General features: G+C 40.3%; 1 protein-coding gene across 1 annotated transcript; it reads right to left on the bottom strand.

Moving 5' to 3' along the window:
* Positions 1–433: 433 nt before the first annotated feature.
* Positions 434–8101, bottom strand: LOC116326705 (purine nucleoside phosphorylase-like). The gene is made up of 6 exons (XM_031748097.2): positions 7955–8101; positions 5423–5592; positions 4845–4948; positions 3555–3730; positions 2233–2423; positions 434–1119 (listed from the first exon to the last, which is right to left on the bottom strand). The coding sequence occupies exons 1-6, from the start codon at positions 7972–7974 to the stop codon at positions 905–907; spliced, it is 876 nt and encodes a 291-aa protein (XP_031603957.2). The 5' UTR covers positions 7975–8101; the 3' UTR covers positions 434–904.
* Positions 8102–14029: the final 5928 nt, after the last annotated feature.

Raw genomic sequence — 14029 nt, forward strand, 5'->3', positions numbered from 1 at the left:
ATGCTTTAGCACAAAACCGAAGATTGATTTAAATCATTTCAAGATGACTGGAGAGCGACATCCTGTGATTGATCACAGAACCATTCAGCCCTACAGTTTCAAACGCAGCACACAAAAACCACTTTAGTTTTCCAGCAGAGTAATTTATTGTAAAAGCTGAGCCATAGTTGTTACAGATCTTAGTAAAGTATCACTAAAAGCACAGACTGACGCACAGCCGGCTCGTTAGTTTACACAGTGACAGGAAATGGCAAGACATTTTTTATCTAATCTACTTTCTTTCATAACTGTGCCATGTCTCTTTCTTCAATGTAGTCTATACATTTAAAAAAAAACAAATATAAAAAACCTACTTAAATACATTTTCTATAAATAGTTTATATTTTACATTTTCTCTACAAAAAAGGAACATTATTACCACTTTTGTCAAAAAAGGAACATTATTACCACTTTTGTCAATTTGACAGGAACGTATGCTGAATGAGTTGGTCCTCTTAAATAAAAAAAATGTGAACATCATTTGTTTTTCATATTAGCGAATAGTTGACGTGAGGGAATGTAAGAGAATGAGAGAATAAATAGATTAATAATTTAGGTTTCATAACACGATACTGTTTCACTGAATCCCTTTGCAGAGTACAGTATAGAGTACAGTATACTACAACAGGAAATAGTTGAGAACTTTTGTCCTAAAACAGTATCTGTACAGTGTAAATGTAAACAAAGCTCATGTGTGGACCAGTTTCCAAGCTCATAAGACTAAAATGTTTTTGCTAAGAAAGCAGTTCATCATACTACAAGCATTGTGCTTTAAAAATTGCTTTTTTCTTTAAGCGTTTTGATAGAAATCCTCTAGCTGTGATGCAGAGATCAAGTGCAGTGATGGTGGCCACCAGGTCATCTATCAGTTATTGATGTTGTGCTCCAGCTGAGCCACAATGGTGGACACCAGCTTCTCCATCTGCTCGGCCCTCAGCCTGCCCGTCTCCAGGACCTCTTCGTGGTTTGCCTTCTCGTGGCTGTCGTAGTCCATCACTGCGCGGTTGCTGATCAGAGACAAGGCGAAGCAGCGCATCCCGGTGTGGCGGGCGACGATCACCTCGTGTACTGTGCTCATCCCTGCATTAAAAATTGAAAAGGTAAGTTATAACACTGACGTTCTCAATATGCTTCCTTAATTAAATGGCATAAAGCTTATCCTTAAACGAGAAGACCAAATATGAAATTGTTTAATTGTCAGATTTTATTTAGTATTGTACATCTGGAGGTAGTTTTGGGGGCAATCTTTTTCTATAGAGGGATAAGACGTTTCGTCTGCGAGAAGTATGCTGATATGTTGATTATTATTTTATCCATTAAATGCCTTTTTTGTGTTTTACGGTCCCTAACAAGAATTTTCCTTTGCCTTACTTCTGAAAATGGCCTTTTCTGCGTATCATATTATAAAAGAGACTGCTTAATCGATTAAAGCTTAGTGAGAAAAATGTTAAAGCAGCTCCTTTAACAAGTAGATTAATCTGATAAGACTTTCAACAGGCCTCCTAAAAGCTCAAGCACCAATCCTGAGCTCCCCATGAGTAACACAGCTCTTCACCTTATCTCTCAGGGTAAACATGGATCTGTGATTTTATTCTTTCAGCCACGACACACAGTTTGCAGACACAGATGAGAGTAGGAACCTAGATCAACCAGTAAACTGACTGCTTTACTTTTGAACTCTGCTTCACCCCCCATCCTGAACAAGACTATTATCTGAACTCTTCTCCTTAAATAAGCAACTAATATCCATCCTAGAGCAAGAAATCCATCCTTTCTGACTGAGAACCATGTCTTCTGACCATTCCCTTGATTCCTTACTAGCTTATATGAGTTTGCTGTGACACTAGAGCCTTTGTTTCTCCTTGCTTAGCTAGTTTTTTTTGACAGTCCCTTTTGGAACTAGTTCTACCTGACTGGTACAAGATTACCTGCCTGTGTATCGTACTATGATGTGTATCAGTGTCTACACTGTAATAGGGCTGACTCCCAAAATAATCCTTTTGCTTTTGGTAATCCTTTATGCCTTTGTGAAAACTTAATGTATATATTAAAATTGGGGAGATTTTCCACTCATTCAAAAAGATTTCTGCTTGTAGTTCTGATGATTTGGGACAAGGACAACATGAGGCGTGTAGAAATATTAAAACAGAAGTCGATGTGTTTTTGTGTGAGAGAGCAACATTTAAAACTCACCGACAGCATCAGCGCCTAGCATGTGCAGCATGCGGCACTCGGCGATGGTTTCGAAGGAGGGGCCTCCGAGGACGCAGTACACACCTTCGCGCACAAATTCACTAAAGCCCAGCTCTGCCGCCACGTCGTGCGCCAGCTGCCGGAGTTTGCGGTCGTAGGCATCAGACATGCAGGGGAAACGCAAGCCAAACCTGAAGGGAGAACGGGAGTGTTGAAAAGAATCTACACAACAAAAGACAGGAATCTACACAGCTATGACTCAATACTGAAGTTACCCAACAAATAGATACTCAGAGTTTTTTAATGCGCTCATGAGAAGATAAAAAGCTCACAAAGGATATTTTTCATCAGTCAAATTGTCTTATCTTTCAGCATCTCTTGTGCTATGTTCATTATAATAGACCAACATAAGCTGATCATAGTTTTAAGTTGTTAATGTCTCACCCTGGCTCTGTGGCCAGCATTAATAAAGTGTCATGCAAAGCCTCCAGTGTGAAGCCATCCTAAACAACAGGCATGCTTGCTGACCCTAAAAATCAAATGCCTATTGTTGTTAAAGGTCTGAAGAGTCACAGTTTTGTGTAGGAGGGCTCAACAATGCACATTTGTCATGGTGGAGGAGGGAGCTTAGAACAGCTCAGCTGTTTGCACAGTGACAGTGTAGCGCTCACTTGAAATATTTAACCAAATGATTGGGGGAACAAGAGTTGCTTACAAACATAAAATTTGCGATCTTTAGGAGGACAATAGTCAGTTATGATAAAATAAGTAACAGAATGAGCAAATTCTGTTACTGCAGCGCATCTTTTCTAACATTCATGTAAATGTGTTTGTACCAAGGTTAAACCTGAACAAACTAAAGTCCAAAAGGTGACTCTCTTGTGGCCCCAGGGCTACTTTTACTGTGACTAAATTTCAACCATGTGTACATTGAGAGTGTAGCACCGTGTAGCACCAGGGTGAGGCATTTTCCGAGGTCTTGTTAATGATTTTAGCGGTCGGTCTGTCTGTCTAAATGTTTATACTGAGCTAAAGAACAGCTCATTAATAACAGTTTGTTTTTAATTCAGAAGAAATCTTCTCCACCGCTTCTTGTTACACAGGTTCACATTCAGCCTGCTTTATTTATAACAACAGAAGTGCACAGCCCTTAGACTGATAGTGGACTGGTTGACTTTCCTAGCTACAAGGAAATGTTAACAATGACTGGAACAGCAAAATTTAATGCTTAATGTACTGAGAAAAAAATTAGCTAGAAAAGCTTCAAACCAAAAAATGCTGCCTTAAATATCTGCTTCTACCCCTCCCTCACCTCCACCTACCTGTCATCATTGGGTCCACACAGTGGGTTGACCCCAGCAAACCCTGGCATGTTGATGTGGTCCTTGATGACCATGATGTCCCCCACTTTGTAGTCCTGGTTGAGGCCTCCGGCTGCGTTGGTCATTATCATCGTCTCTACGCCCATCAGCTTGAAGACGCGCATGGGCAATGTGATCTAGTAGGAATAAGTGAATATAAAACACACAAAAAAACGTGTGTTAACATTATAAGACAAACAAGCAAACCTCATGCAAAGCGAACATTGGATAACACAAGAGAAATGAAATGTGTGGAAGGAAACTGCTCTCAGTTATCGATTTGCCACATTCACCTTCATTTTTTAACACACTGATGTAACAATAGACACAAAGAAATTTCCTACACTGATAACCTGAAGACAGTTGTCTTCTCCCGAGAGCAGTGGACATAACAAGCTTAGATCAATATTATATTTAAGGAGCCATCCAAGTCAGAGAGAGCACTAATTTTCTCATTGTTTAGTCTCCATGTGCTCCACAGCAACAGTCTGGGACTGAGTAATCTTCCAGAAGCCTTAAAAACCTGAGATTTAGATTTGAGATGCTCAGCAGCTGTGTGTGTCTGCAAAGCTCCGAGCTGGCACTTTTTGTGGGAATAACTTTCTACTAGATAAACTGTTCCACTGTAAACACTGGACAGAAAAGCCTGTGGATAACCCTGTATAATCCTGACCAGTGTCTGAGGGGAAAAAGTTCCTGCTGAGTTTTTAAAATGTTTTTATTCAAATCTTTCTGGAGTACAGACAAAATTTTATTTGTATCATCCACATTTTGTATCTTTATGATTGGAGGTATATTATGAGCAAATCTCTCTAAAACCTTGTAAAACAAATCTAAGTCATCTCTATTGTGCGATTAGGTAAAACGTACATTAGAATAAATATCTGCTGTGTTGTGTGAGGGACACAAACCTTTAATTTAGCATTTTATGATACGGACTACAGGGGTTTAAAGTACTGGGACTTAAGTGCTGCTAACACTCACAAACCACAAAGCTAACATCGGGTGTGGAGTATCGATACAGAACATTTACAATGTTCAGCCATCCAGAAATGACTGTGACTGCGTGCTTCCTCTCCCCATCCCTGCCTCAGGTTTCCTTTTGTCCTCTGACTGAATACAACCTATTGACCCTGTCAGACTGATATGGAAGGTCCTCTAAATGGAAGAACCTGCTCTAGACCAGAAGACTCTGATAACAAAAAAACGACAAGCTTTTAGTGCCCTTGTTAGCTTTTTGTCTCTACTCACCTTCTGGATGGGGTAGCCCTCGTACAGGTGGAACCTGCCCTGCATGCATACACATGGCTTCCCTTTTAGTGTTCCAAACACGAGCCGGCCAGCATGACCATGCACTGCAACACACACACACACACACACTGTTAGACACCCAGTGCAATTCACAACAGCCCAATCTTATGGCAAAGTGTGAAGTAGTCATGAGTCAGCACAGTTGGAAAGCTGGATTTGACAACCAAAAAGATGAAGCTCTAAAAGTAGGAAAAGTGGCAACTATTATATTTTAACCCAAAACATGATCTTTTTCTACACCTAATCCAGTATTTGTATTTCCTAATTCTAACTAAACAGTTTATATGGATTAACTCACCCTTTTCTAAGAGCAGTGTAATGAAAATTCATGTCCAAGAATAAAAAAAATCAGCAGATTATATCTTATGACTGTTTCATAAAGTGCCATGGGACTGTGTTGAATAAAGGTCACAAACATGTACACACACACACACACACACACACACACACACACACACACACACACACACACACACACCAACAGTTGTGTTCCCCATACAGCTGGAGGCTGTGGATACCTGTACTCCGGGGGAAGTTGGGAATATCGCTGTATTTGAAGATCTGCGGGTCCTTGATCATTTCAGCCAGACCTCCCAGGCCTGAACCGCACACGATTCCCACAATCGGCCGCACCTGTGTGTTTGACAGCAGCCAATCAGCTGTGGTCTTGCATTCGTCATAGCTGACGCTAGAAAGCAAGAGAAAAAAAAACACATCAGCCAAGTGTGTGTGGTCACATATGAAAACATGAAGTTATGCAGTGCTACAAAACAGAACGTGACCTAACATGTGCGGACACCCAAACAAAGTCAGTTTTTATTTATAGTATTTATCTCAGAGGTCTGAGACAGAGCCTTTAGTCTTCTTACACACAAATGCATACTGCATACAGCATTCCTTTACCAGGAAATAACAGTGATTTGCCTTTTTAGCCGATGGAATTTGTAAGGAGGAGCATCCTGTACAGTTCCTGAGCTGAAATGAATGTCTTGAAAAGACATGTACAAACACACTTAATTTCCTGTTATTGTGCAAACATACAGTGTGTCACGGTCAGGTGGTTGAGTGAAATGCCTGTGTGATGTAAACAGTATGAAATGTTTCTCAACCAAACATCGATGCACTTTTTATTGTTCAGTTTTGTTTGTCTGTACATTTAAGGAGTCAATTCTCACATCAACACTGACGGTTTTCTGCCTTCTTTGCCCTGATCTCACCCACCAGCACAACCCTTTAACTTTACTTATAACCCTGTTAATTTCCTGAGGGATATCACTGTTTTTTAACTATATAAATAATAAAGTGTTGTAAAGCCACTTGATTACAGCCACTAGGTTGTTCCACATGAAATAGAACCAATGAAATAACATAAAACCTTAAAAAAAAAACCCAAAAGTAAATAGTTTAATCAAAAACTAACCAAACATTGTTTAACCTGTCTGTGCTCTTTTCTACAAACACTTTATCTTTAACCGGATCAAAGTAAGCTGTTAACAAGCTCATCCGATATAAGACATTAACAAAGACTGGGGAAGTGTCTCATTAAAACACATCCAAACTGAATATTAGCATAAAAAGGGGCAACAAGATAGCATCAGAGAACTTGTTTATTCTGCCTATTACACACCAATTATTGCCAAATTAGCTTCACTGCATGCTTGCCCTCTGGCCACCCCCCTCATCCTATGCAGTAGATGCAGACACATGTGGTTAGGCACTGATTTGTAGAGTGGATGCATATCCCCAATGGAAATATCACATGTAGTTTTAAATATCTTTCATTTCATTAGTGGTACAAAACATCCCAACCCTTCCCCCACTCACCCACCCAAGTGGAGCTTTTGTAATTAAAATCACCACAGTGTAATTACCACAAGAATAACTGAAGACTCTGGAGGAGTTTGGGAGTTAATCCCGCCCTTTGAATCCCCAAAGCCCTTTAAAGACCTTCTTTTTCGTTCAGAAAGAAGCTTCACAGTAGTTGGAAAAAATCCTTTTCCTTTTGATTTTGTATTTGTTGGACCAGCTGTGGCCCAGGTGGTAGAGTGGGTCTATTAATGATGCTACTTCGATCCGGTGTTTTAACCAGGTCAAGATTCAAGATCCTTTATCTGTAACATGCATAGTTATAAGAGTACAACACGCAGTGAAATCTGTCGTAATGTTCACTATAATAATGGCAGTATATCCTTATTTTATATAAGGATAACAAAACGATAATAATATAGAAATCGTGGGAAAGTGAAGAGATGTTCTTTTTTTACGCACTCAACATAAAAAACAGAATAAAACAAACAGAAATTATATTCTAATCTTTCTGTTCAATCGTTTCCAATGTTTTCATTCTTTTCCTCTTCCAACGTGGTACGTGCGCTCCGTCACTAACCCAGCCCACACATTTATGTGATGGTGGTGGAGCCTGTAGCCGACTCACGGACACCTCATTGGTCCCATATGTGGTCAAATGAAACAAACTGCGACATGAAGGAAGCATTACGGCAACGAGGAGATTACAGTGTGAGTTCACTGTGAATAAACCACCTTCCTGTGCCAGTAATGGGACAGCGGGTTGCAGTGACGTCACGGAGGATCTCGTGTGGGGTTTTTCCGCCCCATCCATCAGTGCCGGTGGGCACGTTGTAGCTCTTCCGCGCGTAATTGCGCTTTCAAAGACTGCGGAAGAACTCAGGAAAATTGCCAGCGGAGCGGAGAGATGTTAAAGCCTCAGGCAGTTTTTCTTTTTCTTTTTTTCTTTTTTTTTTTTTTTACATTAGGACCACCGTAATTAAGCAGTTCGAGGATATTAGTTTCCTTATTGATGTTCGACAGAAGCAGCTATACACATTCAACAGAATAGAAACCCGGTGATGGACTACACAAAGTTAATCCAGCCTCCACACAGAAAACGTGTGCCAGAGGTGCGAGTGTTTGGTATTTGAGGGATTAATACATCACAAATACAGTCTGCCCACACGAGTAGTTCTAATCACACACTGATGTCTTTAGTCTTTAATACGAATAAAAAAGGAAAGTACGAATAGTTCACTCACCCAGAGATAAAGTCGGACATGATGGAATGTGATTCAGATGGAGTCAGCAGGTTGCTCTGTGTTGGAGTGAGTCCTGTCGGTATTATCCGGGTTTCCTGATGTGGGACCGGTTTTAGGTTTACGCCTCCACCCTTCTATGTCACTGCTGGCATAGCATGACATCGGAGGCTCTGATTGGTCCACCCACAGGCGTGTGCCTCTGATGCACTGGTTAACACAAGTAGTCATAGCAATAGGTGCTGCGTTCAGGATACAGCGCGTCGACATAAGGAAGGGGGTGTGTTGACGGGAATTAAGACAAAAATCCACACGAGGCAGCCTCTTGAGTAGCCGGGATCCGTCCTCTGTTTTTGTTACAAGAGGAAATTAGTGAGACTGCTCCCACTTTGACTGAAATACACCTCTAATACATAAGAATGAAACTGAAAAAATAACTACAAATTATTAATACGCATTTGTCCAAATATACCAACTGTAAGACATTCTTTATTAATTATATATAATTTTCCTTTAAGATGAGTTAAACTTGTTAGCCTTTTATTATAAACCATTTAAATGTACTTACTTAGCTCATATATTCTATATTACCTCACTTTATTAACTTTCTCGAGCTTTTATTTAGCGTGTTTTTACACCCAAATGAAACTAGCTGCTGCGCCACAAGAATATACCCACTTTGGGATAGATAAAGAACAACAACATTTTTAATAACGGGATCAAAAACAAGCAAATGTTTCTGAGGGATGTTAATATTATACTATTTGAAAAGGAGATGGAAGGTAAGATGTTGGGAGTTATTCTTTAGCTTTTTGAACAAGCATTAAAACTTTGGACGAATTTCCCACAGGACTTGAAGGCAGCACCAAACCCCATTCATGAACGTGGTCGTGCAGCTTTTGGTGCTGATGCAATCGCCCTGCACGTGACTGGCCATAGGCTACACAATATCCGGCATATTTTAATTTTCTTCTAGTATTTACTAGAAATATTAGAAGAAATAAATTGTCATAGATCAGAAAGCTTACCACATACACACTTTGTTGACAAATGGTTGGGAAAGGAAAATCAACTTTCCAGAGTAACTTAGCCACACGTGGTAAGAGTAGGCATTTCTTCATGTACTTGAAACAATGAAAATTTCTAGTTTATCACCGATCTGTGTTTGGAGGTATGAACTGAAAGACAGAATTTTTTTAAGCAACAGTTTGCAATCATTTCCTATAAATATTCAATTCAATTCAATTTTATTTATATAGCGCCAAATCACAACTACAGTCGCCTCAAGGCGAGTCAGTCATTAAAAAAAAGAAAAGAAAAAGTAAACCCACTTTCAGTTCTAAGGTTTTATCTTTATATCTCTCAGGACATTTTTTTTTTTAAAGTCATCTGTCAGGTACAGAGGGTGATGCATTTGGATTTGTTTTGTAAACACAAGACCTGGACACCTCGCGGTTAATGAGTTGACCATGACCTACACTGTATACCAAAGTATTCTACAGTCACATAGAGCTTGGGCCCTGCAAAAGGAAAATGATCCCAAGCAGTGCAGCAAACAGAATGGTTGAATGGTGGGTTGTAATTAGTTTTTTCACTCAGCATTTTTGCTGAATTTCTCTTGGATATATAATAACACTGTAATATATCATGTACCATCAATCATCTGAGGTTGCACTTAAATAAGTTTAGAACCTGCTGAGAATTATTTTTAATTGTGTCCTGATATGTTCCCTTTTTTAATGCCATATATTTATAAGATGAGTGTAAGTTGTTGTCAAAAGAGCTGAAAAAACATTTTTCAGTCAGTTCAGATTATTTTGTCAGTCTGCTATTTGTTGCTGCTTACAGAAATGAACTGTCACGACTGGCGACCATTCCTCTGCTCATGGCTGAACATGCACTTCTCAGGCATGAGGGGACACTTGGGTAAAAGGGCTGGGCTTCTTTAACATTAAAACGTTTCATTTCATTGGTAGTGAGGAGTTCAGCACTAAATCTGCCCTTGGGCTCTTACATAATGAAATACTACACTTCAGAGAAGACATACTGCAGATGTTGGTGGAACTAGAAGAGAAGTATATGTTCCAAAACGGAGGATATATTGCTCATGAGATTTAGTGAATATTTTCCATGGGTTTTACCACAAACATTGGGTCTAAACTCCTAAAGATCATTGCAAGTGTTGCCCCAAATTTCACCAAAATCTGGCGAGCACTGTTTAAGCACCAGTCATTCTTTAAAGTGTTGACTAAGTAAAAATCCTAACTTGATGTTTTTACAAAAGGAAGGCCGAACACTTTTCCAAAATAATGAGGAAGAGTACTTCAAGTACAAGTTAAATGGCAGCCCATTTGTATGCATGTGAACATAGCTTTAGTGAATAAAGAGTTTTAAAACCAGATGGTTTTAAAATGACAGGTTCATACACGTATAATGTATGCATGCCAGAGTTTATGTGTTCACTATATCACAGCGTGTCCTGTGTTATATACCTGCTTTGGCAGCTGTACAGAGCAGCCAGTGTTCTGTTACATACTGTTATGTAACTGCTGGTTTGTATTCACACGGCTTCCTGACGTACCAGCCAAAACCCACTTCTCTCTCTCTGAATACAAATTAGAAACAGGTCACAAGTGCAAGAATTCTGCTTTGATAACCCAAAGCAGATTCGAGCTACTGTTTAATTGTAGGTTAATTGTCCTTTTACGTCCTTTTAAGGAGCAACAGCTTCACAATGAATTAACCAGAATTCCAGATAAAATTGGAGTTTATTATTTAGGCCCGGCCTTAATGAAATTTGTTACATGCATACTTTGTTTTACTTTTTTTTCCCTTTTACTTCCTCCACAACATCCACAACCTCAACCCTTCATGTTGAATTTATTACACATTCATGTTATTTCCTGTTGTTTGTAGGCCTCAAACCTAACCAAGCTAACCAGTTAGATTTGATCTGCAGTAGTGAGGCATCCATGCCATGTGGATATTTTATATACAAACACAGTCAACAGATAGGTAACATACAAAATGCTGAATGAATTAATAAATAAAAAAATCAATATTAACGACTTAATTTAGCAAAGCAGAGCTATGATTTGTTTATTTGAGTGTTGGATCCTAGAACAAATTATTGTTCTGCACTAAAAACCTTTTTTCCAGAAGCAGGAAACTCAAAGTCGCTACGCAAAGGCTGAGAGTCGTCAAGTAAAACTGTCTGCACAAGGATGACTGGTTCAGCTGTGGCTCACCAATCAGCCTCTTAGACGATTTAACATTTTGGTTGAGTAACTTTCTACTTTCTGTTCTTTTAGAGATAAACTTCCAAACCATGATACCAAGGAAAAGGATAAAACAAACTTGATCTTCTTCTGGTTTCTGTTGTTTCCTGTAGGGGTCGCCACAGCCCTCTGATAAAGGAAGAATGAGGCTTGATTGTGAAGCTGAAGAAACTTTTGCCTTTAACACACATTTATGTGTTTCAGTGTGTCTTTGAAGGTGAGCATGTCCTACTGGATACAATGCTTATTCTGTAACATGCATTTCTTAACAATGAAAGAAAGTGGGTCATTTTTTGTGTTCTGACTACAGACCTATGAGCTGACTTTAGCCCTCATGTTGTGTTAATTTCGTGTCAAACAATTTTGTGTTCCCACTTTATTAATCTCATTAATCTGAGTTTATATGTCTTGAATTTGAGTTCTAAGAAACATAATTTCTGTCTTATGTTGATTATAAGAAATAATCGGATGAAACGGTATACTGTGTATTAGAGACTACTCTGGGTCAATATTATAATGAACATTTGTTTTGAAACCATCTAAAAAGTTTTATACAGTCACATAATGTAACCTGTTGTGTTCCTGGTCAAAAGTAACCAGGAATGTTTTACTTGTGCACCGAGGAAAGTATCCCAAAACTACACTTGCTTCTGACACATCTCCTGACCAAGGCCGTAGGAGATGAAGAAATTATCATCTTATGTCCCTGAGACCTCCAATCAATCTCCAGAACCACAACCTTTGCTTGTTTCTTTTCAGGAAATCTTCTTTGTGGACAAAGGCATGGAATCATAGGTCAGTCTGATAAGTTAACTACATTTTTTGGAGGTAAAACTTTTAAATTGGTCAAATTTGACCTAACACAACATTGGGGTTAAAAGCATCATGTCACTAATGATGGCAGTTTTGAATCGTTAGATAATCAACATGTATTCCCATTATTTTGTCAAAATAAAGAAAATAATAAGAAGTATCATATCCATCCCTAAAGACGGGAGGTGGCGTGGTATAAAGTGGTTATTATGGTTGCTTTCATCATCTTTCATGAAACCTTTAACAATGAAGTCACACACTAACTATTCGAGCATAAAATGAGGTTTGGTGCCTTCGGCCACCAGTAAGGGGCGCTCCATCCTTAAAAGCTGCTGATTCTGTAGGGGACACTGATGCTTCACCAGGTAATGATTTGGAATTCAAAGCAGAATTCTCATACTGAGCAACTGTGGTTCTAGCAGCAGCGCCAGAGGTATTATAAGTGTTGTTTGGACACCAGATCAGAGAAGCTTTCATGAGGACTTGCTTAAAATTCCTTGCTCTTGGACTTATGCATATAATAATCTTGCATCTAAGGTACACTGCAGTAACATATATGTCTGTATGTTGCAGAAATATATATATATATATATATATATATATATATATATATATATATATATATATATGGCCCCTGCGGGCGGGCATCAAGCTCGGGTCCTCTACCAGAGGCCTGGGAGCTTGAGGTCCCTGCAGTATCTTAGCTGTTCCCAGGACTGCGCTCTTCTGGACAGAGAGTCTCCGATGTTGTTCCGGGATCTGCTGGAGCCACGCCTAGCTTGGGGTCACCGCAGCCTAGTGCTCCGATTACCACGGGGACCACCGTTACCTTCACCCTCCACATCCTCTCGGCTCTTCTCTGATACTTGGTATTTCTCCAGCTTCTCGTGTTCCTTCTTGATATGGCGGAACCAATCGATCACATAGTTTTGGTAGACTAAACAGAAGCCACCACCATTTTGTCCGTGTGCAAACAGGAAGACGGTCATTCTCCATCACGATGTGGGGGTCCCAATGACAGCAACTTCAGGTTATAGGCACAGATGTTCCTGTACAAATGCCGGCCACCAAGGGCTCCATGATGAAGCATCTTGCACCCTGCTGTTATGTGCTGGATTGTGGAGGGTACACAGCCTGCACCTGGGGTCTTGCCTGGTGTGATAGACCCCAGCCTCTATGGATCTTGTACTCAGAGCTTGTTCTTGTGCTGCCATGATTAGTGCCTCTGTGCTGTCTTTCAGTCCAGCTTTGTCCAGCCACTGGTAGGATTTCTGGATATCAGCCACCTCGGAGATCTCGGTGGTCCAGAAGGGCCTGTCCTTCCATGATGGAACTCGCCTTCCTCCTCTTTCTTGGGTTTCTGCTGCCTGAGGTATTTACTGAGCACGCTGTCAGGCCATCTTCTGATGTAGTGGACTTGTCTCATCCTGGACTGTGGTGATACACTCACCAGTCCCGGCCCCCTTCCTTCCGATAGCGTGTATATATATATACGTATATATATATATATATATATATATGCCCCACAGCTGGATACTCGGGAATGCCTGGGAATTGTACAAGATCAGCTGTTCCCAGGAGCGCTCATCTGGACAGAGAACTCAATGGGGATGCTGGAGCCACTCGCCTAGCTTGGGAGTCACCGCACCTAGTGCTCCGATTACCACGGGGACCACCGTTACCTTCACCTTCCACATCCTCTCGAGTCTTCTCTGAGCCCTTGGTATCTCTCCAGCTTCTCGTGTTCCTTCTTCCTGATATTGCTGTCATTGTTCTGCGATCACTACAGGCCTGAACCACCTGTCAGTGAGCCACTACCATTTTGTCCGTCTGCATCAGTCCTGGATCTTAGCTCGGTCATTCTCCATCACCCGGGGGCATCGGAGCATTTTGTCGGGTCAGGCCACAGATGTTCCTGTACACTATGGATGGACATCATGTATGTATGCCAAGAGCATCTTGACCCTGCTGTTATGTGCTGGATTGT

The sequence above is a fragment of the Oreochromis aureus genome, linkage group 18, assembly GCF_013358895.1.
Source record: "Oreochromis aureus strain Israel breed Guangdong linkage group 18, ZZ_aureus, whole genome shotgun sequence".
In the NCBI taxonomy this organism is placed as follows: Eukaryota; Metazoa; Chordata; class Actinopteri; order Cichliformes; family Cichlidae; genus Oreochromis; species Oreochromis aureus.